Source organism: Tachysurus vachellii, chromosome 6 (assembly GCF_030014155.1).
Source record: "Tachysurus vachellii isolate PV-2020 chromosome 6, HZAU_Pvac_v1, whole genome shotgun sequence".
NCBI classification, from domain to species: domain Eukaryota; kingdom Metazoa; phylum Chordata; class Actinopteri; order Siluriformes; family Bagridae; genus Tachysurus; species Tachysurus vachellii.
In genome coordinates, this window is record NC_083465.1 from 22,403,792 (window position 1) to 22,429,595 (window position 25,804).

At 35.4% G+C, this 25,804-nt stretch overlaps 4 protein-coding genes across 5 annotated transcripts; 2 read left to right on the top strand and 2 right to left on the bottom strand.

Moving 5' to 3' along the window:
- Positions 1 to 2,080: 2,080 nt before the first annotated feature.
- si:dkey-9i23.6 (uncharacterized) lies at positions 2,081 to 9,558 on the bottom strand. 2 transcript variants are annotated; one of them, XM_060872965.1, is made up of 10 exons: positions 9,459 to 9,558; positions 8,683 to 9,264; positions 8,454 to 8,536; positions 4,922 to 5,399; positions 4,702 to 4,792; positions 4,442 to 4,575; positions 4,062 to 4,205; positions 3,771 to 3,852; positions 3,495 to 3,658; positions 2,081 to 3,219 (listed from the first exon to the last, which is right to left on the bottom strand). In XM_060872965.1, the coding sequence occupies exons 2-5, from the start codon at positions 9,262 to 9,264 to the stop codon at positions 4,739 to 4,741; spliced, it is 1,197 nt and encodes a 398-aa protein (XP_060728948.1). In that variant the 5' UTR covers positions 9,459 to 9,558; the 3' UTR covers positions 2,081 to 3,219; positions 3,495 to 3,658; positions 3,771 to 3,852; positions 4,062 to 4,205; positions 4,442 to 4,575; positions 4,702 to 4,738. The 2 variants fall into 2 exon arrangements, with proteins under 2 accessions (XP_060728948.1, XP_060728946.1); XM_060872963.1 differs by having other exon boundaries at positions 4,442 to 4,792.
- Positions 9,559 to 10,549: 991 nt separating this feature from the next.
- Positions 10,550 to 12,287, top strand: tmem187 (transmembrane protein 187). Its single transcript, XM_060872972.1, has one exon. The coding sequence runs from the start codon at positions 10,636 to 10,638 to the stop codon at positions 11,386 to 11,388; it is 753 nt and encodes a 250-aa protein (XP_060728955.1). The 5' UTR covers positions 10,550 to 10,635; the 3' UTR covers positions 11,389 to 12,287.
- A 225-nt stretch (positions 12,288 to 12,512) lies between these two features.
- Positions 12,513 to 18,736, bottom strand: si:dkey-9i23.8 (beta-1 adrenergic receptor). Its single transcript, XM_060871513.1, has 7 exons — positions 18,718 to 18,736; positions 16,929 to 17,071; positions 14,803 to 14,992; positions 14,144 to 14,282; positions 13,886 to 14,050; positions 13,272 to 13,350; positions 12,513 to 12,725 (listed from the first exon to the last, which is right to left on the bottom strand). The coding sequence occupies exons 1-7, from the start codon at positions 18,734 to 18,736 to the stop codon at positions 12,513 to 12,515; spliced, it is 948 nt and encodes a 315-aa protein (XP_060727496.1).
- Positions 18,737 to 20,293: 1,557 nt separating this feature from the next.
- Positions 20,294 to 25,023, top strand: ndufs8a (NADH:ubiquinone oxidoreductase core subunit S8a). Its single transcript, XM_060872975.1, has 7 exons — positions 20,294 to 20,394; positions 22,126 to 22,173; positions 22,280 to 22,345; positions 22,447 to 22,536; positions 22,869 to 23,041; positions 24,103 to 24,231; positions 24,393 to 25,023. The coding sequence occupies exons 2-7, from the start codon at positions 22,131 to 22,133 to the stop codon at positions 24,522 to 24,524; spliced, it is 633 nt and encodes a 210-aa protein (XP_060728958.1). The 5' UTR covers positions 20,294 to 20,394; positions 22,126 to 22,130; the 3' UTR covers positions 24,525 to 25,023.
- Positions 25,024 to 25,804: the final 781 nt, after the last annotated feature.

Consider the following 25,804-nt stretch of genomic DNA (forward strand, 5'->3'; position numbering starts at 1 on the left):
GTTAACATAAGTATTATTGATACTGAGTTAAATTGTTTTAACTCTCATTTTAGGTACTTTCTTTAATCAATAATTTCTATTGCATGTGTATAAATAAATCATACTGTTACATAAAATAGTAGGACTTTTGAGCACATTGGAAAAATTTAGAGGAAAACATAATTGTGGCTCAGATTCTTACACAAATGTGTTTAGGCCAATTTGAATCTGTATTTCTGCTTGTCATGGCAAAAAATATCATGTGCTTTTAATCATGTGGTCTTTTTTGTTAAGTTTAATGTCACTATTCAATCATTTCCACTATATTTTCTAAATCAATTAAATAAATCATTTTAAGATGAACACATTTTGGAAAGTCTTATCCTAATCCCAGAAAACTTAGTTCCACTATGATATGGATCTGCTGGAGACCAAAAAAGAGATGGCTCAAAGAATGTACTTGAAGGATATGAATCTTGGGAAATACTGAGAAATTGTAAAACACCTTAGTAAGCTGTGGGAATTCAATGCTGTAAATCCAACTTGCAATAAGACAGTGGTTTAAAAGTTGGATGTTTTAGTATATGTGATCGACCACTTGTGTAAATTATAGTATGTGTAATCTGAATAATCTGCACTAGTAAATATATCAAAGCAACAGAAATGAGTCAAAGCAGTGACATTTCATAAATAAGTGTACTCATATACATGTAAAGGTATCCTTGTATTAAATAAAACAAATATAATTAAGTTTTTTGTAATTCAGAAAGAACTCATCTCTTGGGATTTTTTCATGTACAACAGTTACCAGAGTTTATATATAATGGTAGTTCTAAGCCTGGAAAGAGAGACATATTAGAATGTCTTGACTGGTTCAAGCTGACAGGATTCGGTAATAAACTGAATAAACCACTGTTTACATCTGTAGTGAGCTGGAAAGCATTTTAAAATGTACGACACATCGATCCTTTGACCAGCTGGACTATGAAAACAGCAGCATGAGAGAGACCATTCCTCAGCCGAGAACAGTAATCTGAGGCTCCTGTGGACACAAACCAGACAGTTGCAGATTGGAAAATGGGGAGTCTATGGTGGCTGTAACGTGATTCCTGATTTTGGCTGAGAGGAATGAAATCTGATATGGTCTTCTGCTGTTCCAAGCCCATCCATCTCAAGTTTCAAAATGTTATGGGATGCATCTGAGATGCTTTTCTTCTCACCACATTGCAGTACAGTTGCCATTGCCTTCCTGTCAGCTATGCAAAGTAATTCTGAGGCTGTACAATGTCAAACCAAGTGATATTTGTAACTATTGTTGTACATGACATTCATTCCATTTGCTCTTAAGAGTGTAGATGAGCACGTTTTCCTTAAGCTTTCCCGTTGCTCTCGTCCCAACAGCTAGCAGTGCAAACAGAAATGTCATTCATGTTATGTGCATTGCTGCTGCAGTGTCTCAACATTGTAACGGAGAAATCCAACAACTAGCCTCCTATTGGTTTCCAGATACATGAGTTATGGAAGTGATCATAAATAACTCCTACGGTGCTGCATGTGGAATGATGGGTGACAAAAATTTATCCGTGAGATTTTAGTAGCTGCATTATAACTTTACTACATAGACTATATTGGTAGCATGAAAAAGTACCACAGATTTATTTTAAATGTTTTGTCCTAAAATTAGTTGAGGATATTTAAAAAGAGAAGAATTCATTCAGTTGTCCTCAAGGATTTTGTCATTCTCAATGCAAATGCATTTTACTCTCAGTAGCTGTGAGAAAGAAATTGAATTTCTTCCTGATTGGGATGCAAAAGTTGTACTCTACATATAAATATATGGCACATGTCCAGTAAATAATTTTTTATCTTCTGAACAATTCCAATAAAATATTAAACAAAAATATGTTGTGCATCGAAATTTGATCAAGAATGATTGGGTATACCACAAAATAGAGCTGATAGTCTTTAGATAATAAACCGCCATTGTTTGTTGAGTAATATATTATATACATGTTTACTGTACATATTATTACACTCGTTTCATATTATGGATCGTATCTTGATCATATTCTGCATTTAAAGAAACAGCTTGGTCAAAAAAGGAGCTTACACAATATCCTCTTTACCACAAAAGTAGTTAATGACCATGACATATTGGTGATAGTTTGGACTTGTGCAACATGCATGCATAAATACAATAACTACACACTTTCTTGAAGCCAGTTCCAGTAGTCCAGTATCTCTTTGTAGTTTCTGTTTTGTTTAAATATGGAGAAGTGTATGTAAGAACTCTTCTACAACTGTATACTGTAATGAATACTTTCTCATATATTATCCAGTGTCACACAAACTAGAGTCTAGTTCCTCTCTAGGTTACTTCCTCATGAAGTCTCAGGAATTTTCCTTGTCATTGTCACCTCAGTTTTTTAATTATGGATCATAATCTTGTATATCTGGATTTCTGAAAATACTTTGTGACACTGTCTCATCAAAATTGCTATACAAATAAAATGGAAGTTTACAAAAGACATAAAACAGTCTCAGTCATGTCGCACAGAGGTTGAAGCCAGAATTAAATATTAGCGGGGATTGTTATGAAGAAAATGCCTTCTTAATTGTGGATTTAATTTCAGTCAAAATTAAAAGGATAAACCAGATGAAAATCAGCACATCAGCACTGATGCATGCAACGGCCAGACAAACAATGTTTGTTAACAGAAGAGTTGATTTATGTAATATAACATTTTTGCAATGTTCTAAAAGTCTGATAGCATTTGCATTAAAATAAGCTAAAGCTGATTTTTTAATAGATTTGTTTTACTTATTCCGCATTTTTTAAAATTCTTTATGTTTAAATGACTTACTGAGCCAAATCAGCCAAGTGTGTGATCATTTATATAAATGCAACTAAGCAAGTAGCTATTCTGTAAACTTAACTTAATTGTTAGCAGCTAACAAGCGGCCAATTATTAGCCTACCCTCTTCATACACCAGCTATTTCTTAGCTATGCAACTACATTTTGGCCAAAATAGTTCACTAATTTAGTTTATTCATAAGCAGCTTATAAAAAATATATATAGATATATTCACAGTATTTATATAGCTGTAGGTTTCAGTTCCTTTCCAGGTCACATGTACTGTATGGGAGGACCTGCTTGAGTCTGGTTCCTGTTACATTCTCTGAATTACCTCTTTATCTTCCATAGCTTGGGTTTCAAGAGTTTGTTCTTTGTCTTTGGCTGCAGAGTCAGGAACAGGAAGAAATACAAGACTAATTATGAATATCTGATCACGTTATAATATACTGACTATAGTCATTTGATAATCAGTTGATTATCTGTAAAAAAATGCATGTTAGAGAGGGAAATTCTCAGACTTTATAGTCACTGGGAATTTAATCATTTTGGAAATTTAATAGTCTCTGGGAATTCACAGTAACCTTGGTTTAAATTTAGGGACAAATAATTTCTTTCATATCCAAGTTGCCAGGTTGATGAAATCTTAATACACTGACCTTCTCATTACCAGGAATAGGTGATTGGGAATTGCTGGAATCATTATGAAGTGCAGAGGAGGTGAAGACAGAAGCATATGAAGAAGGGCAAGGCTGAAAAGACTCTGTAGTAGTATTGCGTTGGCGAATAATGTTTAGAATGGGGAACTTAATTTTGATATTTTCTGAAATATGTAGAGAGTGAGAATTTTATTTAATTGGTCATTTTGCAATCAGGTTCCCTCTTTATTAAAACATTTTACCCCATTGCTTTTTACTATTTTGTTCTAAACTCACTTCTCGACGGTGGTCGATGTTTTCTTTTTTTGCTCAACTGGATTCGATCCTTCAGAGCAGAGTTATCTAGCACACCTAAAGACTGTAAAATAGAAAAAGAAATACATATGATAGTGTATTTCCTACACTGTGTTACTACTGTGATTTGGATCTTCCCATGATAAATGTTGCTAATTAGTGAATATCTGGTATCGTCAATTTTCTCATAAATCTATACAACCTATTCCCATCACATATAAACGTTATCGTGCAGGCAAATGAAGAGACATTCCAACAAAATTTACTCCTCACCCTGACAGCAGAAAAATCAAGGGGCTCATCCATCAACTTTGCTTTGTTTGATAGCTGATTATTTTTATAAAGCACAAACCCTTCTGCACTGTCATTTTCATTGCTGTTAAATTCTGCCGTTTCTGATATCCTTTGGAGAAGTACCTTTAGGAAAAGTTAATAATTATTATTATTATTATTATTATTATTATTATTATTATTATTATTATTATTATTGTTATTATTATTATTATTATTATTATTATTATTATTAATATTATTATTTTTATTTTTATTATTATTATTATTATTACATTATTATTATTTATCAGTGATGCACCTGGTCCAGTTGAGCTTCTTTATTTATTAGAGACAGTCTGGTAAGATCTGGATGCACTCACCTTCTCATTACCACGTACAGCTATTTGGGAATAATCATTTGTCAGGGAATCACTGTATTCTGAACATGGTAAAGTGTAAAATTTGCAGGAGGCAAAGAAAGAAGCATGTAAAGAAGGAGGGGATTGAAAAGACTCTGCAGAGAAAGAAATTCATTAGAGTGTTCAATTATGCCAAGCTCTAGTCACACACACACACACACACACACACACACACATTGATGCATATCACATCTACTAATTTATAGTTCTGAGTTTGTCACCCTTTTTTCTCTTTCCTGGTGGTCGATGTTTTCTTTTTTAGCTCAATTGGATTCGACTCTTCAGAGCAGAATTATCAAGTACTCCTGAAGACTTTGTAAAAGACAAAAGAGGGGATGATTAGTGAGGAACATTCCTATAATTGCAATAATTACATTAAATTACAATAATTGTTTGAATTTTAAACCATGAAAATGTTTAGCTATTTACACTGTGCCTCACCTTGACAACAGACAAATCAAGTGGCATGTCCTTCATCAGGCAGTTTTTATCATAGACATATGTTACCACAAGGTCATTTTCATCATCTTTAAATGGTTCATATTTTGGCTGGTCAGATATCCTTTGTGGTCCTGTAACATGTCTTATTGGTGTTTTGGGAAGAGCAGAAATGGGTGAATCTGATGTTTCATCTCTGACCTGGATTACCCTGTCCACCTGACTGTCAGTAATACTGGCTGGACTAGGAGTGATCTCTGACTGCTCTCTGTCTCCTGCTTCCGACTTCATGACTGCATTCTGAGATCCGATATCATCGTCTGAATCATGAGAATCCTCTGTCTGTGAGTAGTCTTTGGCATCTGTTTCAAGTGGGGAATCTTTAACAGGCAGGAATTTTGCCCATTCTTCCCCTATACAAATCTCCTCCAGCAAGTCCATGGACCCGAGGTCAAATTTGAAATCATTAAATGTTAAAGTCCTGTTTTGAACATATTATATATTAGAGTTTGATATCTGACAGTTTCAGTATAATGTCAGCAAGCAGCTATGGAGCTGCTTGTCCAAAACAAAGGTTAAGTACCTTGTAAACTGACATTAAATTACCAACTGCGTTGCAAATTGAGTTACTCACATAAATGCCATCCAGTTTTTATAGCATTCTTTTTAAATGTAGATACTATCACAAACTAAAATGGCAACAAAAGCACTTTGAAATATGATATGATAGGTGGAACATATTAATGGGAATAGAGAAGGACAAGTCTCACATCTGAACCTGAATATCTGAAAAGTCATTGAAGGTACTAATGGGCATGGCCTGTGGATTAAATTCCAGTCAAAAAAAAGGTTAACCAGATGAAAATCAGCACATCAGTACTGATGCATGAAATGGTATTTCATACCAGACAACAAAGTATCATAGCAGAACTTTTGACACAAATTAGGAAGAAAAATAAACGTGTTCTGAAGGTCTGAAAGCATTTAAAATAAGCAAAAACTGCTGAATTCTTAGTTCTGATCAGTCAGGAAGTGTTTATTAAATTTCTATAACAGTAGCTCGAACAATAGAAACAGGAACCTGCACTGCAGTTACTACATATAAACCTAGTGTAATAGTGTGTGTAATGGTTGAGGTTTTCTGTAATTAGATGATTTGCTTTCTTGGAAGGAGTCTCCAGTGTTAATGACATGGATGGCTTGGACAATTCCCTGTCATAACACCAGGGTGCGTTCCGACAGGGTTTGTTTAAGTGCTTTTGTTTATGTTTTGTGTGCTCACCTGTGTTTTCCCCACCCAATCCTTATCCGTCCGTCTACACACCTGCTGCTCATGTTTCATGTACTTCCCCTATTTATACCTGTTGTCTTGTGTGAGTTTTGTCTCCTGTTTCCTGCTGTTTGTTTTTTTGTTCTCTGTTTTGTGTTTGCTATTTTGTATTTCTGTCACCTAGATTTCTATAGTGTTTCCATGTATTTGTGATTTTGTTATTTTTAATAAATCCCTATTTTGTTATCCTAACCCTGCATTTGGGTCTGATGGAGGGGTCTGATTTGTTTCCATGCAGGCTCCTGCCCCTGACAGTCACTAGCAATCAGAGATAACAGAATGACTATTTATACTCATTCTAATCCATATAAAGAAAGAAATGATTTGTGTTGCATAAAATATTAAACGTAACTATAAATTGATAAAATACTATGATGTATTTTGTTGGGTTTTTTTAAAAAAAAAAAAACATTTTGTTAACCCACTGATGTGGTATAAGAAGAATAAAACACTTTGGGATCTGCTTTTATTGGAAAATCATACTATGGGGTGGTAATGGCACTGTGGTATTTTATTATTACATAACAACCAAATTCTTGCTTGTTAGCAAGCTGGGGTTAGAGTACAGGGTGTGTGATGATACAAGGCTAAGGGCCTAACTTTGACACTGTGCTGGAATTTGAACCAAACACTTCTAATAAGTAGGCCAGGGCTATCATTACCCCAGCGGATAACTACGAATTGTAAAGAAATGTTGTACAAGTTTGTTCAAAGGTTCTAGTTTGTTATGTGACACTCCTGAAATACTCTGAATTCTAAAATGTCACTGGGGAACCACACACTGAATCAGCATAAAGTAATGAATCAGCTACTTTTGTAGGAATGTTTGAATGTTACCAAACTGGAAATGTGTCATGCCTAAGATGAAGACATTGGTGTGGGTTATGAAATGTATTTACTTTTACTCTTATAAAATAAAACAAAATTGACAAAAGAAGGATAAAGATATCATAGATCGTTCGATTTACAAGATGTCTTATTTTCATATTACTTGACACAATTCATAACCCATTGCTTTGGTGTATGTTTTTTTTTTTTTTAATCTTATTCCATCTTCCAACAAACTTTCATCAGTTTGGCTATCTCAGGTTGTATAAAGCTGGTCACATTCAAACAAAGTGCTAGTGATTTAAGGTGTAACCTTAATGATACAACATCTACATAGTTCAAAAGAATATTGTTAGGTTTATCTATACCTGGAAATGTTGACTGACTGTTTGCTGAACTGCTTCATTGTAGAAACATTTCAGCAAACGTTCTTGTAGATATAGCTGCTATAATTCAATAGTTCTCTGCATTTCTAGCCAAATAATAATAATAATTTTATTCTGCAAATCCTAGCTACAGAGGTTAAGTGCTAAACTAGCTTAGCTGATGTTAGTGATATCCCTCAGAACCTCTGTGCTTAAGTAGCTTAGCTATCCTTAGTGATATCCCTCAGAACCTGTGTACTAAATGAGCTTTACTAATACTAGTCATATCCCTCAGGCCCTGTGTGCTAAAGTAGCTTAGCTAATGTTAGTGATTAACCCCTCAGAACCTTTGTGCTAAAGCAGCTTAGCTAACGTTAGTAATATCCCTAAGAGTCTGTAAGAATATACAAACTGGTTTTGCTAGTCACTGTATATTTTACAGGATTTCCTTCTTATATACCAATGCTATACATATCACTGAGAATGTGAATGTGGATTTTAGAATGTAATGTATATGACTAAAAATGCATGTAAATTTACTCGAGGTAAGCTAGATGGCTAGTTAAGCTAATGCCAGTTTTACTAGGCTGTTTCCCATGTCAGGACAACAAGAGGTTATTTAATTTCATGTATCAAAAAAAATAATAACAATTAATGCTGCATTATTATAATAAATGCTAACTGATTCTTCATTAAAACATTTTTAAAGCAAGGTGTTTTAAACCTTCACAAATCAGCAGACTATCTCCTGTTCACTATCATGTTGTTCATAGAGAATTAATATTAGAGCTGCAATTATTCTTTGACTGAATATACATCGTCTCTCTCTGTATATTATTGTATGCATTTTATTTGCTATATTTCATAATTGTCTGCAGATGAGTGTTACAAGATCGGTGCTCTACTGCACTTTGTTCTCCCTCATTCTCAATAATATAATTTATCTTATAGGGTTAAGTATCAGTTTCCGCTTTGGAACAGAGTGTGTATATATTTATATATAGATACTTGCCTTTGTAATTGAACAGGCATCCTGTTGATATTCCGCTGTTTAGAAGGGAGTGGTGGAGGCTCTGCTTTCTCCACAGACATAACCTAATTAATGATTTATGATTAGAAGCCATAGAAATTAAGAGTTCTGTTGCTTTTCCAAATTCTTAAAAAAAAATCCAAGCTAAATGAGATTTCTTTAGACTGTAATGAGTGCAGTATTATATTGCAGAGTGAACTCACAGACTTACTGTGTTCTCAGTCTGGCGAGGTTGCGTCTTTATTTCACTTGTTCCTTCCACGAACCTGGGTTCTGATTTTGACAGCGATGATCCTGTTTGGTCATAAATAAATGGGCCACAAGGGGCCTTCATAATGCTGAATGGGGACTCAGCTTGTGATGTTTGCTCTTCTTTCACTTTTTCCCACAAGTGATTATTCTCACTTGGCTGTAAATCTTGCCTGGTATCTATTATTAATTTGTGCATCAAATTAGAAGGTGGTCTGCTTTTGAGAAATATGTTCATAGTTGGATTGGATTCTTGAATGTCTTGAAATCCGGTCCTTTGGGTGAAATATTCTGAATCTACATCAGTATCATGCTGTCTTTCGGGTTTGACTGAGCATTCTGAAACATATGACTCTGCAAAATTCCACTCCGGTTTGTCTGACTCTGTAATAACTACACTGTTACCCTGGTTTGTCTCCTTTGAGTATCTACAGGGTTGCGCTGTGACATGAGATGAACCTTGGAGCCTCTCCGAAGACTTCAGTCTGTTCAGCATAGAGTGAATCACAGAGCTGCTGTTGGATACCTGTCTTTCTTCAGTCATCTGAATTTAAGGGCACAAAAAGATCAGTGAAGCCTCTTCTCTTAAATGTTGTTAGTTTGATTAGTTTTTAGTTTTAGCAACTATTGCTTATTGATTTGGTTTTAATGAGGTTAAGACACTTTTTAGTGTATAATGCATTGGATTCTATAGTATAAAAAAGAGAAAGAAAAAACAATGAACAAATCCTTTCTTACCGCTTATGTTGTTTCTGTGTTTACTGGCTTTACTAAATCTTGTTGTCTCTTTCCAGTTTCCTTCTTTACTGATTAAAGGACTTTCTATTCAGACTCCCTGGGTTTACCTCCTCCCATTCTTCTTAGTTCGTATCTGTTATTAAGTCACCTGGATCTCAAAACCACCCATACAGGTTTTCTGTCCAATGGCATTCTTTTTACACAAAACAAATTACAGTTTGTTGGGTTATAAACAGGATAAATCAGTTAATTAGTAGAGACATAATGATTTTTTTATTAAAATTATTCACCATGTCACTGAAGTCACCATGTCAGTGAAAATATGCACACACAGTAACCACACTATAACATAATTTGCTAGACCGTTTTTAAATGCATTTTGTAGAGTTGGGCATAATAAAATATTGCACAGTCCAGTTGTGTAGTGGAGCTCATACAAAATTACATCCAGTGCATATTACAGCCTGAAAACATAACTGAGATCTGAGAACAGTTTGCACAGTTAAATACCCAGTCCTGCTGAAAAAGCCCAACAGAGACAGCTTGCTAATTCAGATCTGATTTCTCAGTGTTCCAGTCATTATCCGCCACTAACTTATAACCCTGACAGTTGTCTATTCACTTTCGTATTTATTTATCTTTTGTGGCCACTAGGTGGCAGTAATATGCTTTCATAAGCATAGATAAACGAAAAAAGTCAAAAAAAAAGTCTGTTTCACTCGAATGCAGCATTTCTGTCAGTTTTTCATGCTTTTTCATGTAAAAGTGTGTATACATTTTAGTGCCAATAATTAAATGAATTTTGTTTTGATTAGTCGGCAGACCTCAGCTTTGGGTTACATGTTACATCCGGAAAATAAGTGTCAAAATAAAAGACTGTATAAACAAAATAAACTAAACAAAATTATATTTGTGTATATTTATGTTTGTCAGTGTTTCCTGAGGATTTTTTTAAATAGGTGTAATAAAATAATATCTGTAAAATGTATTTATTTTTTCAGGAAAGAATTCAAATCAGCATTTACGTAACAATTCATACTTTACATCAAGCAATTTCTTTTTTTTTCATGTTTGGTTCATTTCTGCGCACATGCGCACTACACTGAAGGTTGTTTGTTCCTCGGTATTTTTTTTTCTGAATTTTTTTATTTGATCTGGAATTACGGTTTTATTGACAATGTCAGCAGTCGTGCACTTTTTGCTGCCTTTCTTCCTCTGCATTGCTTTGGCGAATACTGACATTTTTGACAATGTGCTGGTGGACATGTCCTATGATCACTACGCCGAGCAGAGAGTGGATCAGCTCCCTGCTTTTCTGGCCATGCCATTTAACTGTCTCGTGAACGTGGGTTATATTATTGTTGGTGTTTACTGGCTGACCAGAAGGACGAAGGATCCTCGCACCGATTACGCGAAGGACGTGTTTGCTCTTATGGCCCTCGCATACGGACCGGTCCAGTGGACGCGTCTGGCGACGCTGCGCCGCGCTCCATGCGTCCTGGACCAGTGGATCACGCTGCCCATATTCGCCTGGGTGCCGGTGTGGTGTCGGTTTATTACGCACGGCTGGTCCACGCGTTATGCAGTGATTGTGGAGGTGTGCTCTGTAATGAGCTACTTTCTGGCGCTGCTGCACGACCGCGGCTTTGATTTGGCCCTCGGCGTTCATATCGCAGCTGCGCTTCTGCAAGCCGCCGCGTCTCAGCGCGCGTTTGGAGACCAGGTGTCTTTGCGCTATTTAATCCTCGCAGCGCTCTCCTGTGTCGGGTTCGTGCTTTTAAAACTCTTGGACTACGAACTGGCCAAATTCTGGCTTTTTCAAAAGCTCACTGGACACTTCTGGTCCAAAGTCTGCGACATTCTACAATTCCACTACAGTTTTTGTTTTCTTACGCACCTGACGCAAATTGCGCACAAACGAACGTCATAAATCAGTGACGTTTACTGCATACTAATGTATTCAGTAGTAACATTAATCCGTTTCTTAATTGACATGATAGCAGTAATGTACACTGATTTTCTAATCCTTTTTGTTCTATATAGACGCTATATTTTATAAAAGCAAGATTGTTTCAATGTTATACAGCATTAAATGGTGAAAAAAAATGTTATAAATGACCTAAAGTCGTTGAAATAATTAAAGTGATAATACAGATATAAAGAAGGGCATTCATGAAACTTGAATAAGACACAATAATTTGTAATACAATATTTTTATTTTCATTATTTATCTATAAATTAAAATCTTATGAAAATCTTTTACTGCTATTTTAAGTTTATAGCAGCGAATGACTGACAGCTACAACACACAAAAACAAAGTACTGCATCTCACATTTTTTTGTGGTTTAAATGATGTTTGCTTTGTATATGAGATGTTTCTCTACGCAGATGGTGTCCATTACAACCACTATTAAAACCAGTGCTTGCCTCACAGTGCTTACTACAGAAATACATAGTTTAGATTAAATGGTGTAAGAAGCTGACATAACATCACTTCAGACTATCAAATCACACAAATCAACACTAATAAATATGAAGGCAAAGAGAGATCAGATACACTAATGACATTTTAAACCACTAAATTTGAATAGGCTTTTTATAAATAGCTCTAAATATTTCAATAGTTTTTAATGACTGAAAAGATTTTTTTTCTTGTTATTCAAGAGCTTTCTGACTTATTCACTGCAAACCCTGAAAAATGTATTTTTCCCCTACCATTTACTGAACATGAATGCATTATTTGAAAAGAACAGATACAAATACATCATATAATTTGTGATTATAGTAGTAAGGTTCACTTGTAATTAAAAAAATACAACATGACAATACAGGGAAGGAAGGAATGGGATAAGGCCTATTTTTCTGCTTTAACCACTGTACCAAAGTAATGTCCTGCAGTTGTAATAAAGCAAATCAATTTAAAATATGTATAAAATCCATCTATCAGATGTAGCACACACACATATTCTATATTAATTAAGTCCCAATTAATTATGACCATAGATGGCTTACCACCAACAAAATTTTGACAATCATCTCTTTACATATCCATATCATGTGTCTATTTTTGTTATGCTAGTCAGTACAGGTTCAGGCAAGCTTGATTTTCTGCTGGTCCACAGAAGTGCAAGTATTGCTTCTCGAAAGTCTTGGTTAATGCAGTAAATGATGGGGTTCACACTACAGTCCAGATAAGCCATGACTGATGAAAGTGTTCTCAGCCACTCAGGAGATGGTGACAGATCCAGTCTCCCAAGAATAATCATCTAAATTAAGTTGAGACCACACAAAATTTAGGATGTGTTAGAACAAAATTAAGTAAAAGTTTTTAGTTTACTGGAGACAGTCACTGTATGGGGTTGTGATTCTGGTTAATAGAAAAAAGCATATCTTTTATAGTCATTTAAAATCAGCTAACTGTAGCAGACAGTTTATATAAAAAATAGCATAAAATTAATCTCTATGACTGTGTATATCAATCCTAAAGTGTCTTTAGGATTAATAAAACATATCTAACAACATGTACTTATTCTATAATGTGAGACTCCAAGTATAATATTTATATCTGTAGAGAAGGAAAGAAGAAGGTTCCATTCATAGTCCTTCAGTTTGTCTCACTGAGGAACCCATAAAGGTTTAAGAAATTATTTGTCTTTAAGACAATGTTATAAGTAAATTCATTTTATTAAGATAAAACAGTAAAAATTAATTAACCTAAAGAAATGTTGAGAAATCTTTTTTGAGCTTAATATATAATCAGAATTCAACTACTGATACTGATCCTTTTCCAGCTACGTTGAAGGACTACTCACTTCTGACAAAATGAAAGGAGTATAGCAGAGCAGATAAGTTCCCACCAACAGCGGAGTGACAGATGACAAATCTGTCGGCCTACAGAACGGGAAAAAGGCGCGTGTCAGAACGCTCATAAAGGAAAACTCTGTGTAATCACCTGACATGATGACTGATGGACTAAATCAATCTACTGTCAGGGTTAGACAAAAATCAGCCCTAGCCTTACTTTTTCCTACCATTCTGTGCTTTTAATTATGACTGTCAGTGGTTCAATGTTCCAAACAATCCTTGCAAAATTATTCATAGCAAATAATCTGATGTGGATGTCAAAAGTTAAACTCATAATGGCATATTTTTTATCTTTAAAAGATAACCATCATATTTAAGGTGCTGCAATTTTTGTATTTTCAATGCTTACTCAAAATCAGACAGGAAGAGGTGTAGGGTTATATACTAAATATTGTGTTAAATATTGCAATATTATAATATATTGCTTTACTGGTGCATGATTATTTTCAGTACATCTTCTTGATTAAAACTATGTGAACTGCAAATAAAAAAAATCTTAAAATACAGTTGAAGACATATATGTCTCGCATAATAACAGTGACTGGATCCATTCATATCCCACCTGGCACAGTTTTTCCCATAGCCAGCCCCAGTCAGTAAGGAGCAGGTGATAATGAGCAGCAAAGGTGGTAATATTGTGACGATGAAGGAGCAGAGAATATACACCAGCATGTCAGAGTAACTGCTCTCCCAGAACACAGCACACATCATCTCCGCAGGGTCAAACCTAACATCCAGGGGTTAAGCAACAACTTAATCCAAACATAGAGGAATGGTTCCTTCTCTGAGCTGTGCTTAATATATTTACTAATCATCTCACCTAACCCATTTGTAGATCACTGGCACCACCCCGAATATGGCACCTAACAACCAGGAAGCCAAACATGCCACTATTAGGATGACAGACAAGCCTCTTCTAGTGAAGAGCAGGCCCATATACCGCTGGATACAGAGGAGTGCTGTCATACAATCCAAGCAGAATAAACAAGTTATGAATCAACTACTTATATAATTAGATAAATAAATAATGTATATGGAAATTTACTTGATAACATGCAATTTACATAAGACATAAAACATGATCATGTTATGTCATGCCATGTTATAGGAAAATAATCAAGAACTGGTGTGAATCGGCGCAGCACAAAGTACTATTAGCGTTACAACCCAGAAGTTGATTTTTTTTTATGATAACAGCAAGATTCAAAGTGTTTTATAAAATGGCAATGTTGTGATTCAGATGTGAAACAAGTTTCACTTACTTTAAACTACCAAACTGTATGGCAACGTGTCGAGGCATTTCTAATTAACTTTTAACTTTAACTTTTTGACATAAAAAATCTGAATCAAAAGCATTTAACATAACACAAATCTTCATATAAAGCAGTTTCACTTTATGGTTGATAGGGTTGGGGTGAGGGAGTGTAAAATACGTCACATTGTCTCAATTCTCTGTTTCGACATAGTTTCAATTCTCACCTATGCTTCCGATGGAGGATGTGATGAAGGTGAACTTGAACAGACTGACCACCTCACACCATGGTGAGCTCTGACCTCCGGTCAAAATAGCCAGTAAGGAACTGGTCATGATCAGCAAGGCACAACCCAAGTCAGAGAGTGTCAGACTGACAAACGGCAGCCAGTAAACACACTGATATTGATCCCTACACTGTGGGAGACAGACAAAGATATTCAAGAGTCATTATTAGAGAATCAGAAAATTATAATGTATAATAATGATGTTTAAAGTCCTTCACTGGATTTTTTTGGGCTCTTGCTCACGTTACACAGACTTTGTAACATGGTTACATTGGTTACATGTTTTCAGTGTAATGAAAACATGTAATGCTCAATTATTTAAACATTTTTGTCAAAAATAAATTCATTAATGGAAATCAGACAAGTAAAACTCTATTTATTTGTAAACATGCCTCCTTTTGGTCAAAGATTCCAGAGACAATGAGAGTCATGAAACAGAATTTTCACTTTAGTTTCTGATGAAAGCAAATATGCTTGAAGCACAGTGGCATCTCTTGCTATTGGGTTTTTCAGCTTAATTGTGGCCTGTCGAATATTGAATGTCTTAGTAACTCATTCTAAAGAAGAAACAGCAGGTAATATCTTTGCTGATTTGCATGCCATGGAAGGACTGGAACAATTTGAAATGCCAGTAAACGTGTACAGATCTGTCAGGGGCGGTTGCCAAAGCGAAGATAAAAACCTGACCCAAATGCAAGGATAACCCAACAAACACAATTTATTAACGAAAACCTGACATAGGCAGGGAACAAATCACTAGAACTAGGAACGTATTACGGCAAATGAATGCTGAAAATACCAACGAAGCAACAGAGTACATAAAACACCAACAAAGAAAAGACATGAACTCCACGAAGTTAAAGGCGATGTGGAGAAAATAATAAATAGATGTAAGGAACAGGTGAGGAACAGGTGCGGAACAGGTAACAACATGCTGCCGGAGCGCCCTCTAATGTTCAGGCAGAGAGTTTATAAGCAGAGTCTTGACAAGATCCTTGAGATATGGGGCTGTGTTTTGTCATGCCGAAAAAGGTTAGGCGATGGCTATGTGTTTATGTGTTGATGAGCTTCAGCATTTCATTCTGACATTCATATTTTAATTGATAGAGTGAAGATATGCCCTCGAATGCTGAAACCCTACTATCACAGACCACTGTGCTAAAAACATTGTCGCACTCATACTCAGTTTGCATTTGTTGTATGTCACACACACACACACACACACACACACACACACACACATATATATATATATATATATATATATATATATATATATATATATATATATATATATATATATATATATATATATATATACATATATCCCTACATAGGTTTACAAAGAAATGCATCCTTATTTGCATTAAGAACCAGACACATTGTGCACTGGGTAGCGTTATTTTATGTATCTGTTTTGCAGTGTATCGTATTGTCTATTCTCACTGTCTTGTCTTTTACTGTTTGCAAAAGATCACACACATGTATTTTATGTAAATGGATTAATTTTACTATTTGGCTTTGTGTTTGATGCTCTTGTATGTAGCTCTGTGTCTTTATGTAGCTTCTGGAGGAAAGTTGTTTCATTTCACACTGTACTGCATTATTGAATTGACAAAAAGCTTATTGACTTTAGTAAAAATGTTCAGTAAAATGCTTACTGTACATACATGAAGTCATAGATGTTTGCTCTTCTACAGCACACTCTTGACTATCCTTGACGTATTGTTAATATAAAAGGCTGGATAAAGACAATGATACCTTACTTATAATCATTCCTGTTTTTCCTCTGAAAGTCTTACATTGTGCAAACTATTTGATCAGCTAAATGTCTGCCTGGTTTCAGACTATCCCTCAGGTGGTATTTAGCTTTTAATTTTATAATCAGTATAAATAAATGAATATTGGAGGTTTTACATATTTAAATATTCAGCATTTTTGCAGTTCATACCGTATAAGTGTAAAGACTGAATTCTATTGCAATGCATAAGTAACAAGAATTTTCAGTGATGCTTCCTTTTAAACCACAACGAAATTAACAAAAGCAATTTAATAATTTTCCTCACCACCATTTTAACAATTAGGACCAGACCATTTCCCAGAATCCCCAGCACTATCTCAATGCTAAGAATGACCACGATCAGAGACTTCTCAATACGAGACCATGGCTCCTCCTCCTCCAATATGGTTGTGTTAGTTGAAATATTCACTAGAACAAAAATAGGCAAAGAGGGTTATTAAATGATTGTGTTTCATTTGTTTTAGCTTCTTTAGTAATTAAATTATTTAGGTCATGTTTATCTGTTACAGTAATATAGAGAAAAGAAGATAACACAACAATTAAAAAAATCTCAGCAGATAGTTTAATGGCTGCTCAAAAGGTCTTCAATAGAATCAAATATATCAGTTTCTATATATTTTTACAGTTGTGCTCAAAAGTTTTAAAGAGAATATGAGTCAGAAGGCAAAACAAATGTATTTTATTTCTTATAGGACACATGTTAATATGTAAGGCATGACAGAATGGCACAATCAAATAAAACATGACAAAAAAGAAGTTTCAAAAGTTTGCATACCTTTAGTTCTCTTAACATAATAAGAATGTAATAATTGTGCATGAGGTCCTTAATTCTCTCAGGTGGTATAGCTGCCCATTCTTTTTTGTTAAAATGCCTCCAGTTCCTGTAAATTTTCACGTTTGAGATTTCCTCAAATTGTCTCAATGATACTGAGGTCAGGAGACTCTGTTGGCCACTCCAGAACCATCACATTTTTCTGCTGTATCATTTGGTTTAACCTTGACTTGTGCTTTGGATCATTTTCATGTTTGAACATCCAAGAGTGTTCCATGCACAGCTTTCATGCTTCCAGTATTTTCTGAAAACATGCTGCATTCATTTTGCCATAAATTTTTACTAACTTCCTCATGCCACCGCAGCTCACACAGCCCCAAAATAAAAGAGATCCACCACCATGCTTTACATGGAGATGGTGTACTTTTCACTGTAGGCCTTGTTGACTCCTCTCCAAACATAGCGTTTATAGTTGTGACTATAAAGATCAATTTTGGTCTCATCACTCCAAATGGCACTGCTACATAAGCTTTCAGGCTTGTCTAGGTGATGTCTGGTCTACCTGACCATGGCTTAGTATCGACAGAACATCATATTTTCCATCCACTTTATCAGTTTGAACAGTACTGACTGTCGTTTTCAAGTTTTACAATATCTTTTATATCCTTTTCCTGCTTTATAAAGTGCAACTACCTTATTACACATGTCCATTGTTCTTTTGTCTTCCCCATGGTGCCATATCCAGCCAATTCAGTGCGTCACCATATTTGCTGAGAAACTCACTGACTTTTTATGCACAGACTTTAATTACAATTACAATGAGTCACAGCTGTGAAAACTTCCCTTTAATAGCCATTTAAAGCTATTTGTGTCAGCCTGTGTGTTTATAATGTGGCCACCAGCAGGGTTGTTTAGGTGATTTCAGTTATTATTAAGCTTTAAAAAGGAGTCAAACAACTATGTGATAATTAATTCTAAATTAATTTAATCTATTAAACTTCACATGACCACCATCCTTAAATAAGAAAAAATTTATTGCATTATCAGTCATGTTTTCCAAATAAATGGCAATGTTTAACGATTTCTTTCAGGGTATGCCAACCTTTATAGGTTATAACCTTTATGCCAACTGTATATAGATATATAGTTTTCAGATTCAGCACAATAAATAATCTCAAGAATTACACAGGAGAGTTGGATTTTCCAAGATAATTCTAAAATGTAAATCAAATAACAGCAGTTTTAGGTTTAGTAGTTGTTATAACATTACAATTACTAGTACCTTTGTCTGTGCTGCCCATTTTCTATAATACATACAGTACATGTAGATATATAGATAAATAGAAACTTTATTTATTTACTCACTTTTATGGTAAAGAAGCAGTCTCTCAGTCCACCATCCAACAATCAGCAATGTCAAACACTTAAGAAGAGAAGTGCGTATACACATTTACGCATGTGGGAGGAACAGTGCCCCTGTCTTTAATTAAACTTATACTGCTTCATTAAGCATAAGCTATAAACTACTTATTCTGCTCTTTCTGGTTCATTTCATGCTATACACACATATATGTTTGTCTTACTATCCTTGTGAAGACCTTGAAGTTTTCGGATTGCATAGGAAACTTTTCTAAAATCCCATTAGAGGATGTGACCTAGTTTGCTCGGGTTAGTGTTGAAAACACAACTCAACTATCAGAGTTGGTCTTACCTTAAACGTAGGTGTCCTTCGAAGTCCCTCTGTCTTCTTACAAAGGATCCTCTTCAAGTTCTTCTACGTAATCTATTGTTTGAATCTTTAAATGAAGAAGGCAGACAGACCTTTTTGTCTTTTCAGGGTCCTCACAATGGGAGGCCTTGTTTTTATTAAAAGTAGTGTAATACAGATAAATGTGTGTAGTATATGTAAAGTAAAATAAAAGCAAATTACAAATAAAATCTCCTTCAAATAATCAAACAGTATTAGAATAAGTAAAAGTAATTAAAATGCAAAGATTATAACAAACCAAGAAACACTCTCCAAGTGTAAGCTTGCGTTTGTTCTATGATGCACACAGAGTATAACATGCACTGAGCTTGTTTACGCTACAATGCACACACAATGTAATTCAAGACAAGCTTTTATACATTTTGTAACATTACTATTGCAAGTTGGATTTCGCTGTCGAGTGTGCCCCCCCCCCCTTTTTTTTCCTGCATCTAGCATAGTTTTCTTTATGGGAGCAACCCAAAGGTTCCCACCAAGGTATAAATACATGCACTATGAATCCTAAACACACACACACACACACACTTTGTACATCATATAGAGCAAAATTGTACATCATATAGAGCAAATTACAGTATTGTATTACACAGAGAACAGAAAATTGCACACAGTACATCTGCCTAGTAGCTACAGCCATTAACCCTTTAATCTACCTATCATACACAGCAGGTGCACTTTGTTATTAGTGACTGTTGCCCAACATCTATCTATCTATCCATCCCTCTATCTATCTATCTATCTATCTATCTATCTATCTATCTATCTATCTATCTATCTATCTATCTATCTATCTATCTGTTTGATTGTTTGTTTGTTTGATTTCATAACAGAATTGTTTGGGAATATGAAATGTATTTGTAGTGACTCAGTAATATAACCATTACCTTTGCACAATACAATATGTATAATATACTATAATAATATGTTTATAAAAATGTATTAAGTGCATTTCTTATCAAAAACATTTGGGAACCCCTGAGCGAATCTCCTGTACTGTATGTTTTATTGTATTGCATTTATTACTGACATCTTATACAGACTATCACTAATACGTGATAAATAAGGTCAGTATTAGAAAACGTGTATGGTTTTGTGTATAGTCACGTGGTCAGTGCTACTTCCGGCGTTTCGAATGTGCGTCTCCTAAATCGTCTGCTGTTCTGGTTTAGAAGGCCAAATAGCGACAACCCGGTGAGTGTCATCTAAAATACGGTGTACAGCTCAGTCTCTGTAAGAGTTTGGTTTACAGCCTTCTTTAGATTTTATAGAGAAGATTCACATTATGGTATTTGTTCCAAACAAACCCTGACTGAGGATTTTTGCCGCAGTGGTGTGACAGTCATTGAAAGTCCTTGAGAGTGCAGCAGCTAGTTTCTGTGTATGTTTGTGTTTTTATCCTCGACAGGAAGGACAGTAATTATTATTAACCGTATATTTATCATTAAAACTGTCAATATCTGTATTAAATTGTGTTGAACTGTTATTTATTATGAGCAAATATTTCTTAACGCTAGCTAGCTGACATGGCTGACTGGAAACTCAGAGCACTTCTTTATATTTCTAGTTCTTTCGTCGTACAGAATGTTGTCTTATTACACGTCGATGTGCACAACAAATCGAACGGAATATTTATAAGATGTAAAAAGAGCAGATTTGTTATAGCTGGGTAACGTTTAATGGCTCTGGAGTTCAGCGGAACTAATGCGTTGTGCTTGTGTTTCCTTCGGTGCAAAACTTCACGCGAAGACCTTTTGTTTATGTTGTGCACAGTTTGGGTTCTGTTTAACCTTTAATAAACATGTCTAAATGAAACATGTATATATTGGAACGCACTTATGTGTTCCCACAAAGCACTGTATGTAAAGGTTTGGTGTCAGAATAACTGTAGACTTTACAGAATAATGGTAGACTTTATGGTTTAGATGATGGGAAGTAAAGACCCAGCTCAGACTGAATTCCTGTTTGGTTCTGTACTGGTAGGAATCCTGAGAAACTCAGGGTGTTTGAGTGAGTCAATGATGTTACAACAGGTGATTGAGTCCAAGTGTCTGTGTGATTGAATAGGAAACAGTAGGTTTGGAGGATGAGGATGAGCCTGGTTCCTCTCAAGGTTTATTCCTCATGTCCTCTCAGGGAGTTTTTCGTTGCCGCCGTCATCTCCGGCTTGCTCATTAGGGATAGGGATTATTTCTTTTTCTCTCTCTTCTGTTTCCATACTTTGGTAAAGCTGCTTTGAGACAATGGGAATCGTTAAATGCGCTATACAAATAAATGTAATTGAAAAATTGATAGAAGAAGGCATTGCTCTGCATCCAGTCTTGTATATACAGGCATTTGAAAAGAAAAGAGCGTACAAGTGGTCTGAGAATTATTCTGTAATTTACAAGAAATACCGCCTTGCTTGGTTTTTTGGACGCACACGTTCAGATGTTGGAATAATGAAATTTGTAGTGCAGACTGTGTTTACAGTAGTCAAATGTTATTTGATGCTTACCCCTCTGTTTTTTCTAACATGGTTAGGGTCAGAAACTAGAGAAAACATATCAGTCAATACACACATCACATCACATGCAATGATTTAATAGTGTCTTTGGAAGGATAAAATATTACAAATAAAAATGTAGATATTGTTTTGTTTTTTTTTTTTGCTCCAAGTTCCTATTTCTCACTCATCTTTAATTATTTTTTTATTTTAATAAATTATATATTGAACCCATTAAGGTTTTCATGTGACTCAGATATATGTATTTTGCTACTTTATATGTAAACGAGGCCACCAGTACATTTATGTGGTGTAGTATATGAGGAGACAATAAAAGGAAATTATATATGACATGTCCTCTTATCCACTTTCCCTGTATTACATATTAAAATGTAGTAAAACTTTATTTACTTTTCTAACTAAAGCGGATTTTATTTCAGGTGTGATGGCAGCATCGTTACGTCTCCTTTTTTCTGTGTCCAGAACTGGTATGATGTTTACATTATAGGAATAAATTTTTCACATAGTGTGGAATTAATTTTTGGGCGTAGTGTGTACATATCAAAATGTTGTGGTCTTTTTTTTTCTCCTCAGGCTCCTTTATAGCGAGCCACAATCTTGTGCGTCCTCTCAGTTTATCAGCACACAGAGAGTGTTACAGTAAGTATAACGTGCATAAATCTATATCAACGTATTTCGCTTCATGCCATGTGTAATATAATTGATAATGTTGTCTATTATATAATCCTTATTTTCTGTAGAATATGTGAACGCTCAGGAACCTCTCAATGATATGAAGTCCATCACAGACCGAGCAGCTCAGACCCTGCTGTGGACAGAGCTGTTCCGAGGTCAGTAACATCTGTGTTATCGTTAGAAAACATTGTACCTCCTGTTTCCTTTTTTCCCCCAACATTTTAGAAAATGCCAGCTGCTAAAAACGGTTCAAAGTAACAGAATAAAATCTATTACCTATAAAAAATTAGTCAGTCAGTGTCTGAGAAATTGACTTTCCCGCAACAAGATATCTGGGATTAATTAAAGTATCATTGTCTTAATGGTGGTGTAAAAATCAGAATCAGAATGAAATAATATTAATAAACAGAATGAAAGTGTTCTTATGTCATAGAACCTTTTTTTTATAAGCTACAGCTCACTCACCAGTGAAACTGTCATGTTTTAGGTTTGGGAATGACTATGAGTTATCTTTTCCGTGAGCCTGCCACCATTAACTACCCATTTGAGAAAGGTCCACTGTCCCCACGTTTTCGTGGAGAGCACGCCCTGCGCCGGTACCCATCTGGAGAGGAGCGCTGCATCGCCTGCAAACTGTGTGAAGCTATCTGCCCAGCACAGGTACATAAACTCACACACACACACACTCCTTTTTAGCTCTTTAATATTTTGGTTGCCTGATAGTGGTAGCATTGTTTTTCATGCATTGGTGAATAGTATTGCTGGAAAATACTAAAAACAATGTGTAAAGCATTAAATTATTATAAAGTTTTATTGTGAGTGCTTATAAACCAAATTTTAGAAGTTATAAAGTTATAAAAGGGTGTGATAGTCAGGTGTCCACAAACTATTTGCTTTGTGTAATGTATTTCAGATTAGAGATCTGTTTATCAATATAACCCTATATCTTTCTATTTTAAGGAATATATGATTAAAATTTACAGTGCAAAGTTTAGTAAAAATGTATTAAAAATGAACCTGTAGATTTTGTTCATAAATTGCTTGATTAATTCATTCATTCATTCATTCATCTTCTACCGCTTATCCGAACTACCTCGGGTCACGGGGAGCCTGTGCCTATCTCAGGCGTCATCGGGCATCAAGGCAGGATACACCCTGGACGGAGTGCCAACCCATCGCAGGGCACACACACACACTCATTCACTAACGCAATCACACACTAGGGACAATTTTCCAGAGATGCCAATCAACCTACCATGCATGTCTTTGGACCGGGGGAGGAAACCCCCGAGGCACGGGGAGAACATGCAAACTCCACACACACAAGGTCTAGGCGGGAATCGAACCCCGACCTTGGAGGTGTGAGGCGAACGTGCTAACCACTAAGAACGTGCTAACCACTCAATTTAGTTAAACCAGCAGCCTTATTTGATCCTATAAGGTTTGTAAGAGTGTAATTCTGAAATGAGAATTTCAGCTAGCACTTGTGGTGTCTGTGTGCTTTCTTGATCTATTTTCTCCCAGTTTTAGACTGATGGTATTCTTAGTCCATGACCTAGTGAACCAGTATTGTATTCATTGATAGATACTTTAAAAGCACTTATAATTGTGATAAATTGCTCTGAATGAGCATCTGCCAAATGATGTAAATGTTATTATACTGAATCTTTGTAAGTATGCATAAAAAAACATACACGCATCCATCTGCTGTCAATTCCCAGGCCATTACCATCGAAGCTGAACCTCGTGCTGACGGCAGCAGGCGAACAACACGTTACGACATCGACATGACAAAATGCATCTACTGTGGTTTCTGCCAGGAGGCCTGCCCTGTGGACGCCATTGTAGAGGTGAGCTGTAGCCGATCTGCTGTTTACAGATACGTTTTGCTTTCATGTTTCCTGTTACTGATGGGTCTGTTTGAATGTTTTGCATTACTGAGGTGTTATTAAAAGCATAACAACAATCCCTTACCACTTTTTTTCTTGTGACTGTCTCTTGTTTTACTCAGGGGCCCAACTTTGAATTTTCTACAGAGACTCATGAAGAGCTTCTCTATAACAAGGAAAAGCTGCTCAATAATGGAGACAAATGGGAGGCTGAGATTGCAGCTAATATTCAGGCTGACTATCTTTATAGATAGACAGACTATCTGATTTCTGGCACACACTGACTGACTGACAACTGAATGATGACTGACTGACTCTCAGCTGAGTTATTTTCCTCAATAGCGATCATTAATAAATTGTTCAGAGTTTACTCATGGTTAAGGTTGAGAGGCCCAAAGGATAGGAGCACAAATACCAGACTATAATGATTGACACTCTAATGATTTAAAATGCCGAGAATACACCAAGTTTCGTCCTACCAGTCCTACACATGGCACTTGCATACTGCACTTCAGAACAAAACTTCCGACTGACAGCCACAATTTCCTCACGCCCTATACAACATTTGGTGGTGCAACATTTGAGGCAGCCAGAATGCCATCCATTTTGCTTAGAAATAACTCTGCCTATGCTACACACACAACTCCGCAATAGTGTTGTGGAAAGAACATTTGTGTTGTTGCCCTTATGTTAAAGACAGACCGGATTGTGTGTCCATATAATACTGTACAAAATACCTGTATTAAAGAAATTAATGTTTAAAAAAATTAAAGCCTTGGTCTTCATTTGATGTGCTTGATTGGATTACGATATATTGGGATTTCAGTAACACTCAGGTTTTAAAAGACAGAATTTGTCAAATATTATATTGCAGATGTTTATTTTGCATTTCTGTACCGCATGAAAACACAGTGGACTAGATTTAAAGTGGTGTGCCTGTTTGTTCAATAGTTGTTCAATTTAGAGCTTATCGCCTGATTTGAAGCTGATTAAGTACATTTACAACTGCTCTAAAAATGAACAGAGTATTAGATGGTTAAATTCATAGTTACACCCTTGCATTAATGTAATACAGTAAAGAAGAAACTGGGTTTGGAGTTATTAGTGTTGCCATGTACATTAAACACACATGAAGCTGTTTTATAGTCTCACAATGAAAACAAATAGTGTCAATAAAATATAAAATGTTCATTTTGACATAATCACATACTAATCAAGTCTATAAATTATATTGTCAAAATAAATTCAGGGTTCACTAGTGTTTTCACTAAGCGCGTTGGCGCATTACGCATGCGCACTCTCTCTCCATTCGGGGTTAATTGACCGCGTCCGAAACAGATTAAGCGCTTCATACAGGGTTGCCAGATTGTTAATTTTTAATTTACTCAATTTTCTTTAAAATGGTCGAAAACACTATACATGCTCGTTGTACGGTCAAATCTGTAAAGGGTGTCAATATAAGCTAATAAACAATATAAACATAGGCAAGTGTTAGACAGAAATGTGACGTTTCTAATTTAATTATCAAATTATA